The sequence below is a fragment of the Notamacropus eugenii genome, chromosome 1 (genome assembly GCF_028372415.1).
Source record: "Notamacropus eugenii isolate mMacEug1 chromosome 1, mMacEug1.pri_v2, whole genome shotgun sequence".
NCBI lineage: Eukaryota > Metazoa > Chordata > Mammalia > Diprotodontia > Macropodidae > Notamacropus > Notamacropus eugenii.
The window spans coordinates 618598898-618613049 of NC_092872.1; the positions used below are offsets into that span (position 1 = coordinate 618598898).

The 14152-nt window shown below is 36.9% G+C and overlaps 1 protein-coding gene across 8 annotated transcripts in view; it reads left to right on the forward strand.

Annotated features, from left to right (window-relative positions):
* Positions 1 to 14152, forward strand: part of KAT6A (lysine acetyltransferase 6A) — a 152175-nt gene that overhangs the window by 68882 nt on the left and 69141 nt on the right. For 6 of the 8 annotated variants that reach the window (XM_072635076.1, XM_072635077.1, XM_072635078.1 and 3 more), the window contains one exon: positions 2522 to 2630. In XM_072635076.1, the coding sequence (XP_072491177.1) occupies positions 2522 to 2630 (109 nt within the window). The other 2 variants (XM_072635082.1, XM_072635083.1) reach the window with 2 other exon arrangements.

Consider the following 14152-nt stretch of genomic DNA (forward strand, 5'->3'; position numbering starts at 1 on the left):
GTAATTATGAGCTTGTAGAATAGGTGTTTCCTTAATGCTGCCATCTGGTGGGTATTTGGGAAATAACTGTTTGGTGTTTGAGGGCAGCAGATGAAACCATTTAGGATTTCAGTATCATTTTCCTGTGGTTTATGTACACTTTGAAGCCTCTTGCTGCAAAGTGACTAGCATTAAGCTGTTTGGACTTCTTATGTACTACTCATTAGTCTCTTTGCAGTTGAATGAGGAATCCCAGCGTGTTTAAAAAAATATATATATACATAATTTTTAAAAAATTTGCTGAATCTCTTAGGTACTTTAATTATATGTCTACTTATTTGCTATAAAGTTTCCTCAAAATCTAGTATTAACTAATAACTTGTTTACTTACATAGAAGTTTTGGAGACAAGCAGATATTTAGAACTTAAACTTATGAAAAAGTTTGGGGAGACTGACATTGGAGAGTGTCTTCTCTGTTTTGCACTGTCATTAAAACTTAGTGAAATTGTTTAAAGAGCTTTGTGGCTCAAGAAGTCTAATTGAACAAATTCAAGAGTCAAGCTAGGTTACAAATAGGTGGTGATAAAAGATTTACCTCAACCTTGTAATGCCGTGTCATAAATAAATTGGGCGGAAAAAGACTCACACTCCTTGCCCCTACCATGATGATTTATTGAAATTGTTTTAATTTGCAGTGCAAAAGCCAAATGAGTAGTTTCAAATTGCCAGTACTTGCTGAAATGATTAGGGGTGGGGAGGAAAAACAGTTAGAAACTATTTGAAGTCTCATTATCATTGTATGCCGTCAGAGTTGCTTTTATGTGATCATTTAGGTACAGTCTTACTTGAGTAACTATAAAATGCATCGTACTAATCTGTTATCCTGGTGATATGATTTTAGAAGTGACCAGCAGGAAATGGTGTGAATATTTAGAAAATTATGAATGTAATCTCACATTAAATAGGAAATTTTTTATTCTTTCCAGCTTATTGGGAGTATTTATCTAGGCCTATGGGATTTTCAATCTGGACCTTCATTTTACTTTAGAAATATACTTTCAAGCTGTAAGGTCAGTATTCTTATGATAAAATATAACAATGTGGTAGTAGTAGATAGAGCAACTGGCTTTGGAGTCAGGACCATCTAGATTGAAGCCCCACCTCTGAAACATATGTGAACTGGCTATGTGAACTTGAGGAATTCTCTTAATCTCTTAGAACGAAAGCCATCTTTTTAAGACTAGTTGTCTAGTTGTTGATCTGCAATGGAGAAGGTAATTTCTTACTCTGAGTTGCCTACACTAATGAAATCACAGGTCCTAACCAAAAAACTCCTGATTAAAACTTAGGATTCATATTATTTCAAACCTGGTCATACCTAATGCTTAACAGATGAGATTTTCATGTTACCAACAAATGTGGTGTAAAGTAGTAATCAGTATAATGCTACATTTTAACCTCTAGGATAATAGGATTGTAGATTTAAAACTAGGAGGGACCTTAGAAGTCAACTAGTCTAACTTCTTATTTTGTGTGAGAAAATTAAGGCCCAGAGAAGTAAAATGTTTTGTCTAAAGTTACACAGAAAGTAAGTGACATGTCTGTAATTCAAACAGAGGTCTTCCAAGTTCCAGTTCAGTGCTCTTTCCACTGTGCTAGGATAGTTTCCCATTTAATTGGAAGTGGAAGGGTTATATGTTTTTTCTCCCATTTTCTCTTTTACTTTCTCTTTTAATCCTTTTCCTTTGTGCATTGAGATTTAGTCCATTTCACAGGGGCGGAAACACTTGGTATATTGCTAGGCATAATAAATGCTAGTTAAACTGTGATAACAGCTTTAGCTTACATCATTTTCTATCTTATTTCTGTAGTGTCCTTCCTATATCTTGGTTTTTTCCAACTTTGTGATGCCTGATCCACATGACCAGCATTTGGAGCTTTAATTTTTACTTTGATTCCAGCTTCCTTTTGTCATCTAATGCTGATGTCACAATGTATCAGCCTTCATTTATGAAGTTGCTGTTGTATCATAGGTCATACATTTAAAAGCTCATAGGAACTTACATTTAGAGCTGGAAGAGGGACCTCAGACTCATTATTTTACAGATGAGGAAACTGAGGCTCAGAGAGGTTGTAACTTGACTATGGTCACAGCTGGTAAGTATCACAGATGGGATTATTACCCTGTCTAACTCACTTCAAGTCCAGTATTTTACCCTTTTGTGCCATGCTGCTTCTCTTTTGATATGAGCAATTTTATGAGTGGTGGGTAATGGATTCAGAGTGATACATCCACATTTTTTTCTTCCAGTCTCATTGTGATCAATATATCGCATCTTCAAAGTTGTAAGTTCAGCCCATATGGAGCAAAGACACTCTGGTATTGGGCAGATATAAATGCATTACTTCTATGTATGACAAACCTCTGTCTCCACGGAGCTGTGAAGTGCAATTTGACTCTCTTTGTAAATTTGTGCTTTTACTAGCCAACTTACTGAAAGATGTAACCTATATGAATGAATTGTGTTTGTTTCTTTACAGCCAGTTGCTGAACCAATTCCAATCTGTAGTTTTTGTCTTGGTACAAAGGAACAAAACCGAGAGAAGAAACCAGAGGAGCTCATCTCTTGTGCTGACTGTGGCAACAGTGGTATGTGATCCTCTATACCCTTTATATAACTTGTTACAAGAGATATAGTAAAATATCTGAAGGAGCTAAGTTATAATTTGTATGATTTTACTTTTAGGGTTCTGGGAAGAAAGTCTAGCCAAGCAGCCTTTTGCCCAACCTAGACTGGGTGATCTGGGTGTGTGACCCAAATTTTGTTTAGCTTGATGAATACATTGTTAGTTTCACTCAATCCTTAGCGATTAAAAAAAAAGCCACACACACGCATACCACACACACAGAACTTTCTGTAGACTTAATTTTCCTTCTGTTTATTCTCATACTTGCTCGTGAAACATCTGCTAGGAGGAACTGCAAATCATTTTGGAGCTATTGCTGGTTTCTTTAATAATCACTGTTTGTTTTGCTCAGTTTTGCCAGGATGAATGGGACTGGGATGATTCCAAATTTGTTTTCCCTAATGTGAACCTGAATTTATCACATTGAAAATAGATGCCTGACACAGCAGTTTAATGAGCAGTGTTGTCAATTTAAATTCTGTGCCTCCAAGCAAGATTTTGCAAAGGGGCTTCCCACCAACTTGCTACCCTCAGAAACACCATCACTTTGCACTCTAAGAACTCTTCTTTATGTTGCAGGAATGGTTACATAAGTAAATTAATCTCCTAAGGTTTGTTTTCATTGATATCTTTAATCTATATTAAAGCTATATAAAAAAATCCCTTTTCTCCTTTACTGTCAGACTTCTTAAAGAAAAAGACACTCACTGCCTCTACTTCTCCAACTACTTGTTCATGCCTCAACACTTTGTAGTCTTGGTTCCATTTCCATCAACCTATTGAAACTGCTGTATCTAAGAGCACTTATAACTTCCATGTGGGTACATCCATTGACCTAACTGAAGTCCATTTCATTCATTGTTATATCCTCCTTGATCTTTCTGCAGAATTTGACATAGTTGATCACAGTTTTCCTTATTCCCATGATGTTTGTCTTTTCAAATTCTGACAATTCTGCTTGAACATTATTTCTCATGTGTCTTTCCCTTTCCACCCTAGTTCAGGCCCATACTGTTTCTTGCCTTGTTTATTGTACCTGCCTCCTAACTGGTTTCCCTGTTTCAAGTTTTTCCCCTCTTTAACCCATCTTTAATAATGCTGTTAATAAATCTTCCTAATGTACCACTCTGATTATGTTATTCAGTTGCTAAAAAAGTCTTATAATCACTTTCTGTTAATCTAAAATAAAGTTTAAATTCTTAATTGTGGTATCCAAGTCCTTCAGCAATCTGACTGCGGTCATTGACTTTCTAGTGTTCTTTCATGTTAATTCCTTCCAAACATGTTACAGCCAAACTAAGCTAATATCTTCGTCTTTCATCACCCTACCCACTTCTGGCTTTCTGACTTTACTTTCCCTTTCCCCCATTTCTAGAATGACCGCTCTCCTTACCACCAACTCTGCTTGCTGAAACCCTCTATTAAAAATGATCTTTTCATATATACCATAAGACTTTGGGACCTGTACAGAATCATGCAGATTCCTAATAGAATAATAGAATTTCAGAGTTTGGCTGAATGTCATAGGTCATGTATTCTAACCCTTATTTCGATTAGGGTCTCTTTTATAGCATAATAATAAGTCATTTATTTATTGCTATAAAATTCTTGAGACAATGAGGTATACAGTGGATAGAATAGTAGTCTTAGTATCAGGAGGACTTAGATTCATGTTTCAACTCTCCTGCTGGCTGTGTGACCCTGGGCAATTCACTTGCTGGGCAAATCACTTAGACAACTCTCTAAGACTAAATTGCAGCACTTATCCAGAGTTAACATAAACCAGTCCAGTTACTGGTCCACTTCTTCTACTCTTCCACTCCCTAATGTTTTAGGTGCTTTCCTCACAATAGCCCTGTGAAGTAGGTAGTGTAAATATTATTATCCCTATTTTACAGATGAAGTAACTGAAATTCTAGAGGTTTTAATCTGTCCATGATTACACAAAGCTAGTGTGATCATGGAGAGGTTGGATTTGTATATAGGTCTCTTGGTTCCATATCTATCACCTTGTCCATTTTAATGTTTAGCAAGTTGTCCTCTACTTCTCTTTGATGACCTCTAGTGATAGAAAACTCACTACCTTCCAGGGCCAGCCAGTTTAATTTTCAGTGGGCTCCAGTTGTTAGGAGGGCATTCTTTTTATTGGCTGAAATATGCCTTATTTTGAGACATTGATCCTAGTTCTGTTCTTTGGTGCTCAGCCAAAAAAAAGTCTGACGTTGATTTTATATGCCTTCAGAACTTGAACATAGCTGTCATGTATGCCTTTTCCTTATTACCTGCCCCATTTCTCCCAAGTTTTTCCTCTTTAGGCTAAACATCCCTAGTTCCTTCAATTGATTGCTTTGTGGCATTATATTGAATCCCATCACCATTTATTCATTCAGTCATTTATTCAATAAGCATTTTATTACTCTGTGCTAGACACTGGAGGATACAAAGACAAAAGTGAAATAATTCCCACCCCCAAGAAACTTGTATTCTTTTGGGAAGAAACAACAGGAACACTGATAAATACATACAAAGTAATTGCAAAATAATCTCCAGAGATGAGAATGGGATGGTCAGGATAGGCTTTGTGTAGAAAGTGGTGCTTGACCTGAACCTTGAAGACAGATCAAGATTCTGAGAAATGGAGGTGAGGCTACAGTGTATGATAGGCACTGGTGCTAGTCTTTGTAAAGACATAGAGATTGAAGATGGAATACACATAGGAAGGAGCAAGTAAATTGAAGGAAGGTAATATGTAATCAATTTGGAAACGTAGGTTGGAGATACATCTTGAAAGACTTGAAATATCAAATAGAGGAGTTTGTGTTTTATCCTCGAGGCATTTGAAGACCAGTAAAGCTGCTTGAGTAAGGAAGTAACATGGTCAGACTTGTGCTTTAAAAATACCATTTTGGCAGTTGTATGTAGGAAAGATTGGAGAGGGGAGAACCTGGGTACAGGAGAACAATTAGGCTATTTCAGTAATCCAGCTAAGTGGTGATGAAGGCTTAATTTAGGAAGGTAGTGGCCTTGTGAGGGGAGAGAAGGAGATTCGGGGAATGTTGTTGAAACAGAATTGACATGACTTGGTAACTGATTGGACATGGGGGTTGAACAAGAGGGGAAGAGTCAAAGATGATTATTGGTCTTGCACTTTAGTAGTTGTAGTTTATATGGAAGAACAAAAAAAAAAATGGGAATGGGAATATAGTAAAAGGGCAGAGCTCCTTAAAAAAATATTACCGCCAGCACTAGCAAAGATTTTTCTCACATACTACAAGGCAGCCTTTTCTCTGTCAAAAATGAACATTTAGGAGAAGTCAGTGGCCATTATATTATAGAACTTGTTTCATTTTAACTTTTCTTCTTGCAATTTTGAGCAGTTTGCTAGAAAATTTCTTTTTCCTCATAAAAATAGTTGCATTGTTCTCCGTTTGGACTATATAACACGCTACCTTTTCTGATTCCTCATTATGCCATGGAGGTGACCCTGGATTCTCAGACTCTTCTACAGAGACCCACAAACCATCCACCCCTGAGTTGCCCCCAAAACTAAGGGTTGGAGTGCCAACTTGCTTGATTTCCCTTCTTGGGGCCATTGGCTTTCCTTGGAGCAACTTCTTCCCTCTTTTTCAATTGCTCTCTTTTTCAGATCCCATCCTGAAATGGGCACCATTCAGGAGTGAATCTGAAAGCCAAAGCTGCTCTTGCTTTGTTTGCTTCCTTTGTAGTCTGGGACTTCTGGTTGTCTTGTAGCTCACAAGGAATCTGTGAATGTGTTTTCTGTTTACTGAATTAAATATGCAGCTCAGAACACCCACTCAGGTGGCACTGACAAAATCCAAATTGGTTTTTATAAAACCTCTGCATTAAATCTGTTACTTTTCTACATTTTTGGTCCTCCCTTCACTCCCAATCTCACCCCCAACATTCAAGTAAGCAGAATTGGCACAGATTCAAATTAGCATCAAATTTTAATACATTGCGATACACATATCATGAAATGCTTAAAGCAATAACATTTACGTAAATAGCAATTTTAGAAGTAGCAGCTACATTTGTAGCTATTGGTGGGGAGGGGGCAAGCATGGCTGACTTCTCTGAGTTTTCCATTAGGGAACTGATAAAGCAAGAGGTAGTAAATAGGGTAGATTACAGGAGTGGAAGATCTTAGGTTTTCCCTAGGAAATGGGGGTGAAGAGATGGGGCAGGAGTCTTTTAAGAAATCTCATCAATGCCCTATTCTTGCATCTCCAATGATCACTTGTTGCCTTTGGAATTCTTTCTCCTTCTGACTCTTGGGCTTGACCCTCTCATTTGTGAAAAGCAATGCCTAGGATTTCAGAAAAACCTGGAAAGGCTTGCATGAACTGATGCTGAGTGAAGTGAGCAGAACCAAAAGAACATTGTACACAGTAACAGAAACATTGTACAATGATTAGTTATGATGGACTTAGCTTCTTCTTAGCACTACAGTGATCTAAGACAGTCCCAAAAGACTCATGATGGAAAATGCTGTCCATATCCAGAGAAAGAACTATGGCGTGTGAATGCAGATAGAAGCATACTATTTTCACTTTTTTGTTGTTTTTGGGTTTTTTTTCATGGTTTTCCCCTTTTGTTCTGTTTCTTTTTTTACAGCATGTGGAAATATGTTTAACATGATTGAAAATTTGCTGTCTTGGGTAGGGGAGAGAAGGGGGAGGGAGAAAAATTTGGAACTTCAAAGTATTATTAAAAATTAAAAAAAATTTTTTGAATAATGCTGAAAACCATCTTTACATGTAATTGGAAAAATAAAATACTATTTAAAAAAAAAAAGAAGCGATGCCTGATGATACTCAGTCAGTTTTCTGGCAAAACTCATCATGTTCCAACCTTTGCCATTCTTCACTGGCTAACGATGTCAAAGACTCTTGTATTCCCAGTATTCTGCTTCCTTGGCTTAGCTTCTTCTCATCTTTATCCACAAGCTCCTTTTTAAAGGTCAGGATGTGAGTCTCTCTGGGTTTACATTGGGTAAAACCTGAAATCCTCTTGAAGTTTAAAGAATGCCAGAGAAGGGACAGTGTGTCATCAGACAGTCCTGTCCCCAAGTCCTTTGGCACAGCTCCAAAAGGTAGAGTACATTCCTTCCCAGGGACAGAACATTTTTTCAGCCCCTTAAAATTATGGGGTATAGTTGTGGTAGACTTAACTGTCAATACATAACTCAGACACTCAAAAATCAGCACTTTAAAGAAGTGTGATGATTATCCCAGTGTCTCAGGTAATCATTTCATGGTTCTGTTTATAGTAAATATTCCTTGCTAGTATAAGCAGTAGATAATAGAGCACAAAACATTGTTTGGCAGGCTATATTAGTAACTACATTACCCAATTGCATACATGACCTCTGTTACATTCATGTCATAGCAGTATATAAGCATATTCATAGAACAGAAGCAAAGAAGCACAATCAAATCAGTCAGCAAATGTTTTTAAGTACAACAAAACAGTGCAGACTAGCGATGTACTCTCAGTGGACTTAAAATGAACAGAACATGATTAAGGAATAGCATATATGTAAATACACGGTAATATAATGTGTAACTGACATATAATACCATATTTGTATAACGTTAATCAAGTAAACATGAACAGGGATATATAGTTGTTAACATGCATCACTAAACAGGGATGGTGACTCTGCATAGAAGACTGGGACTGGTCAGACATGTTTGAATAAAAAAAAAATACAAAAAACACGTCATGAAAACCCATTTAAATGGGAATATTTTGGTCAGCATTACCAAATGCTAAACGAGGTCTAGAGGGGCCAACTAGGTGGTTCAGTGGAGATAAAGTGCCGGGCTTGGAGTCATTCTTGACTCATCTTTGTGAGCTCAAATCTGGATTCAGACACTTTGTAGCTGTGTGAACCCTGGGCAAGTCACTTAACTTTTTTGCTTCAGTTTCCTCATCTGTAAATATGAGCTGGAAAAGGAAATGGCAAACTACTCCACTATCTTTGCCAAGAAAACTCCAGATGGGATCCAAAGAGAGTCAGACATGACTGGAAAATAACTGAACAACAATAAAGAGGTGTAGAAGGATAAGGAAGAGGCTATTGGATTTAGGAGTTTGGAGTTTTATTTGATTGGTAGTGATAAAAAGTAGATTGTAAATGATTGAGAAGTGTGAAGTAAGGGAATACAATATGAATGAGGGTAAGTAAAGGTATTAGCATACAGCAGTGAGGGCCCAGTTGGTATTAGACATCTTAATTTTTTGAAGTAATGCTGTTGTATAACTTAAGTGGAATTCAGTAATTCTTTTTTTAAAATGTATTTTATAATATTTTATTTTTTTCCCCAGTTACATGTCAAGAAAATGTTTAGCATTCATTTTTACCAGATTTTGAATTCCAAATTTTTCTCCCTCCTCTTCCACTCTCCTCTTTTGAAAATGGTAGGCAATTTGATACAATTTATACATGTGCTATTATGTAGAAAATAATTCCATATTAATCACAGTTGTGAAAGAAGAAACAGATCAAAAGAAAAAAAACATGAGAAAAAATTAAGTGAAAAAATATGCTTCAATCTGCATTCTGAACCAGGTGGATAGCATTTTCCTTTGTGAGTCCTTTGTTACTTGTCTTTGATCTTTGTGTTACTGAGAAGAGCTGAGTCATTCATAGTTGATCATCACAAAATGTTGCTGATGCTGTGTATGTTTTCTTGGTTCTGCTCATTTCGCTTTGCATCAGTATGTACAAATCTTTTCTGAAATCTGCCTGTTCATCATTTCTTATTGCACAGTAGCATTCCATTATATTTATATACCACAGCTTTTCCCCCAATTGATGGGCATCCCCTCACTTTCCAATACTGTGCCACCACGAAAAGGGCTGCTGTAAATATTTTTACACATATAGGTCCTTTCCTCTTTATGGTCTCTTTGGGATACGGACCTAATAGTGGTATGACTGTATCAAAGGATATGCAGTTTGGTTGTCCTTTGGGTATCATTCCAAATTGCTCTTCAGAATATTTGGATCAGTTCATAACTCCACCAGAAATGTATCAGTACCCCAATTTTCCCATACTCTCACCAACTTTTATCATTTTCATTTTCTGTCATATTAGTCAATCTGATAGGTGTGAGGTGGTATCTCAGAGTTGATTTAGAGCATTTTTTCATGTGACTGTAGATAGCTTCAATTTCTTCATTTGAAAACTGCCTGTTCATATCCTTTGACCATTTATTAATTGGGGAATGACTTGTATTTTTATAGATTTGACTCATTTCTCTCCATATTTTAGAAATGAGGCTTTTATTAGAGACACTGGCTGTAAAAATTGTTTACCAGCTTTGATCCTCTCTATTATTTCAGTCAGGATCTCTTTCCTCATCCATAGTTGTAAAAGTCATCTCTTTCTCAGTTTCTCTAATTTGTTTATGATATGACCTTTTGAATATAGTTCAGTAGTTCTTGACCTGGGGGGGGTCAGTAAACTTTTTTTTTTTAACAATATTTTGTTAACTATTTCAGAATAATTGGGTTTCCTTTGTAATTCTATGTATTTTATGCTTTTAAAAATGTTATTTTGAGAAGGGAGTTCATAGGCTTTCACCAGACTACCAAAAGGGATCTATGACACAAAAAAGATGAAAAACTCCTGATCTTATCCATATATTCATTTAGAATTGTGTGATATATGGTATGAGATGGTGGGCTCAACCAAATTCTTGTTAGACTACGTTCCCATTTCTCTGTGCATTCCTGCCTCCCTTCCCAATATTGAATCTCCTTAGTTGGTGCCTTGGATTTATTGAACATTATGGTGGTATGTTAATTTTCTTCTAGAAACCTTTGTACTTAAAATATTTCACTCATCAACTTTTCTTTTTTTAAGTAGTAGCAAATACTTTTGATAATGGTTGCTTTATAGTGTAGTTTTAAGATCTGGTAATGTTAGATTCCCTCTCCTCCTCTTTTCATTATTTCCCTTGAGATTTATAACCCTTTCCCCCTCTAAATTAGGGGTTCTTAATGTGGGATCCATGATCTTGGTTTTAAAAATATTTTGATAACTATAGTTTTATGTATTTTATGATTTTAAAAACATTTTTAGAAGGAGTTCCTGGGCCTTATCAGACTGCCAAAAGGGTTTTATAGTGCAAAAAAGTTTAGAACGTCTTCTCTAGATGAATGTTGTTGTATTGGAGTCCTATGAAAATTGTGAATAATCACTATAATTATTTTTATGTCTTTATTTCTATAGAGTTTATGGTCGTATAATTCTTGTATCCTACTAAGTGGTCTCAGATATTTTCTACATTCTGTAATAATTTTGAAAGGAATTTCTTTTTTTTTCTTGTTGGATTTTGTTAATAATATACAGAATGTTTCAGCATTGTTTCCTCTTTTACTGTGCTACAATCTAATCCAGAGAGGAGAGAGTATTCACAAGGAAAAGGAGGATCAGCAGTGTTAAATGCTTCAGAGAGATCTAGAATGATGATGATTGAGAAGATTCGAGATTTGGTGATTGAGTACTCTGTGGTCAGAGTACGTTAGGCTTTTTGGTGTTTCTTGCGTTAAATACTCCCATCTCTTGACACTGGGGCATTTTCACTTCCAGTCTTCTATGCCAGGTCTCAGTTAAAATCTCACCTTCTTTAAGAGCCCTTTCCATATCCCCTTCAATGCTAGTACTTTCTTCTGAGATGAGCCAGTTTATCCTGCATATATCTTATTTGTACATGGCTGTTTGAATGTTATCTCCCCCTGTAGATCTTGAGCTCCTTGAGAACAAGGACTGTCTTTTCTTTCCTTTGTAGTAGTACCTGGCTCATAGTAGGTGTTTAATAAATTCTTGTTGACTGACTGACTTTGGAGAGAGCAGTTTCATGTTAGTGAAGCAGTAGGAAGCCAAATTATAGATAGAGTTTATAAATGAGATAAGAAGAGAGGAATTGTAAGTGCTGAGTTTGTATAGCTTTTTCAAGCATTTTGACTGAAAATGGAATAGAACTATAGATGAAAGCCAGTATTTAGTGAAGGGACCAAGGTTTATTTTAAGGATGGGGAGACCTGGGCATGTTTGTAGGCAGTAGAGAAGAAGCCATTACATTAGGAGAGATTATCATTCTTTGTTTTATACTTCATGATAGTGAGTATCATTCTTCTTGGAAAACAGAACCGAATTAGGAGCATGAGTAGTTGTGTTGTTCATTCAGTCTGTGTTAGGCAGTGGTCCCATATATTCTTCCATACAGTAACTAAAATTTCCTTTCCTTGTCCTTATTTCTCATAAAAACCTCAGCTCATTCTGGACTTTAGAGTTATAGACTATATTCTTAAGAGGATTGTGCCATTTTCTTTTTGTACTTAGATTATGTTATCCATAGGGTTCCATGTGCATATTCATTTCTCTTGAAATAAAATAAACCTAGTTTTTCCACATGTTTCATGAAGTTGTGATTTCCAGTTGACAGTTACTTGCATTTATTTCTGTATTTTATATATGACTATTACAAATACAGAGTTTGCCTGTGAGTTTCCCATATAGGCACATCAATCTGTTTTAGATGCTCCTCCTTTTTTCATTCATATTATTTGGAAGGACTTTGCATTTGCGAATATCCATCCCATTTCTCGTGAGCAGTCTTCTATAGTATCTTAGCTTTTGCAGTTCTCATGTTCTGTCTTAAATCGATATACAGGTTTTACCTCCCCCATACCATTTAATTATATAATTATTTATAGTTCTTCATACATGTCTCATTGCCAGGCCTAGAGGCCTGTGGGCTACCCGAGTCTTCTTACCTCACCTCCGAGGTCTTCGGTTGGCCAAAACCGGATGCTCATATGAGAGAAAGGACGTTCCAGAGTCGAACAAGGGTTGAGCTTTATTTCAGGGTCTCGGTTACAAGTGCAGGGGGTCTTCCTTAGGAGGAAGAGGGGGAGATTTCCTAAGGAGGCTAAGATCTTAAGGGATTGGAAGTAGAAGTACAAGCGGGGAGAGAGGGGGAGGGGAGAGAGGAAAGAAGAAAAGCGGAGCCTACTGTCCTCTTGGCTCCTCACGTGCTAAGAGAGCTTTCAGGCTTCCTCAATCCTACTTAACCTTCAGCCGCATAGTTTGCATCTGAATACCATGCTGTTAGGTAACTAGGTGTGCCCAGATCCAGGACAATCTCGAGGGCGGGGAGATCTCTCTCCCATCACGTTTCTCACGGGAAGAGGCGGAATTACTCGAGATAGCTCGGTTCACCTCGATCCCCTGCCGTTTCCTGGGGGGGTCTCGTGAGAGCTCTAAGATTTAGAAGCTCCCACCTTTACCCGCCCGAGACTGTCCACACGGAATTGAGCTTCCAATCCCAACATCTCATGCTCTCTATTTGATTATAAGCTCCTCTGAGGAAAGGAACTGTGCCATTTTTGTTTCCCTAATATGGGACACTATGCATTGTACACAGTAGGCACTTAATACATATTTGAATTGAATGATACCTTTTATAAATGTAGCTGGGGGAAAATTTTTAACTAACAAAGGTTAGATATAATCATAAAAGATAAACAGAATTTCAACTACATAAAATTAAAAGGCTTTTGCATTAATGAAATCAATGCAGCTGTGATATTGATGGGAAAAAAACAAATGTATCAGATATCTCTTAAAGAAGTCTGATATCCACGATACATAGGCAGTTGACACAAATATATAAGACCAAAGGATATCCCCCAATAAATTAGTATTCCAACGTTATTTGAACAGTTTCAAAAGCCAAATTGGAAAATATCAACAGTAATCTAAAAGATTATTTTAAATCACTTAACTAAGAAAAATATAAATGAAAGCAACTTAAAGTGTGAGATTTTGGAAAGATCACTGAATTTGGAGTCATTAGACTTGAGTTTGAATAAAAAATGAAGGTTTTGGATTTGATTACCCCATACATCTCTTGCAGTTTTAAATCTATGAACCTAGGATCTCACATCCACCAAACTGGCCAAGTTGATAGAATTCAGAAATAGTCAATGTTGCAGTGGTTCTAGGAAGGCAAGTATTGTCACATGTTATTGATGAAGCTGTGAATTGGTCTGATTATCCTGGAAAACAGTTTAGAATTATGCAAGAAAAATCATTAAACTTTTTATATAACCTGACCCAGCAATACCAGTATTAAACCTTCCCAAAAAGGTGGGGGCAAGGGGGAAGGAGAGAGGAGAGAGAGATATGAATGAAAATGAATGCACTTTCCCACCGGTGCCTCTTCTGGTGTCTGGGAAATGAGGGAATGGAGTTAGGTTAAAACTGTACTGAGGGGCTTCTACTCAGCTCAGAAGAAAGGTCTCTTGGAACTTGCACAGTGGAAGATTGGGCTGGAGTGGGGGAATATGTGTATAGGGGGAAGGTTACATGTAGTTGTGTTGGAGTCCAGTCCCATAATTAGCTTTCTTGGTGAAGATAGGATGAGACCTAGCTTTTTGCCCTATGA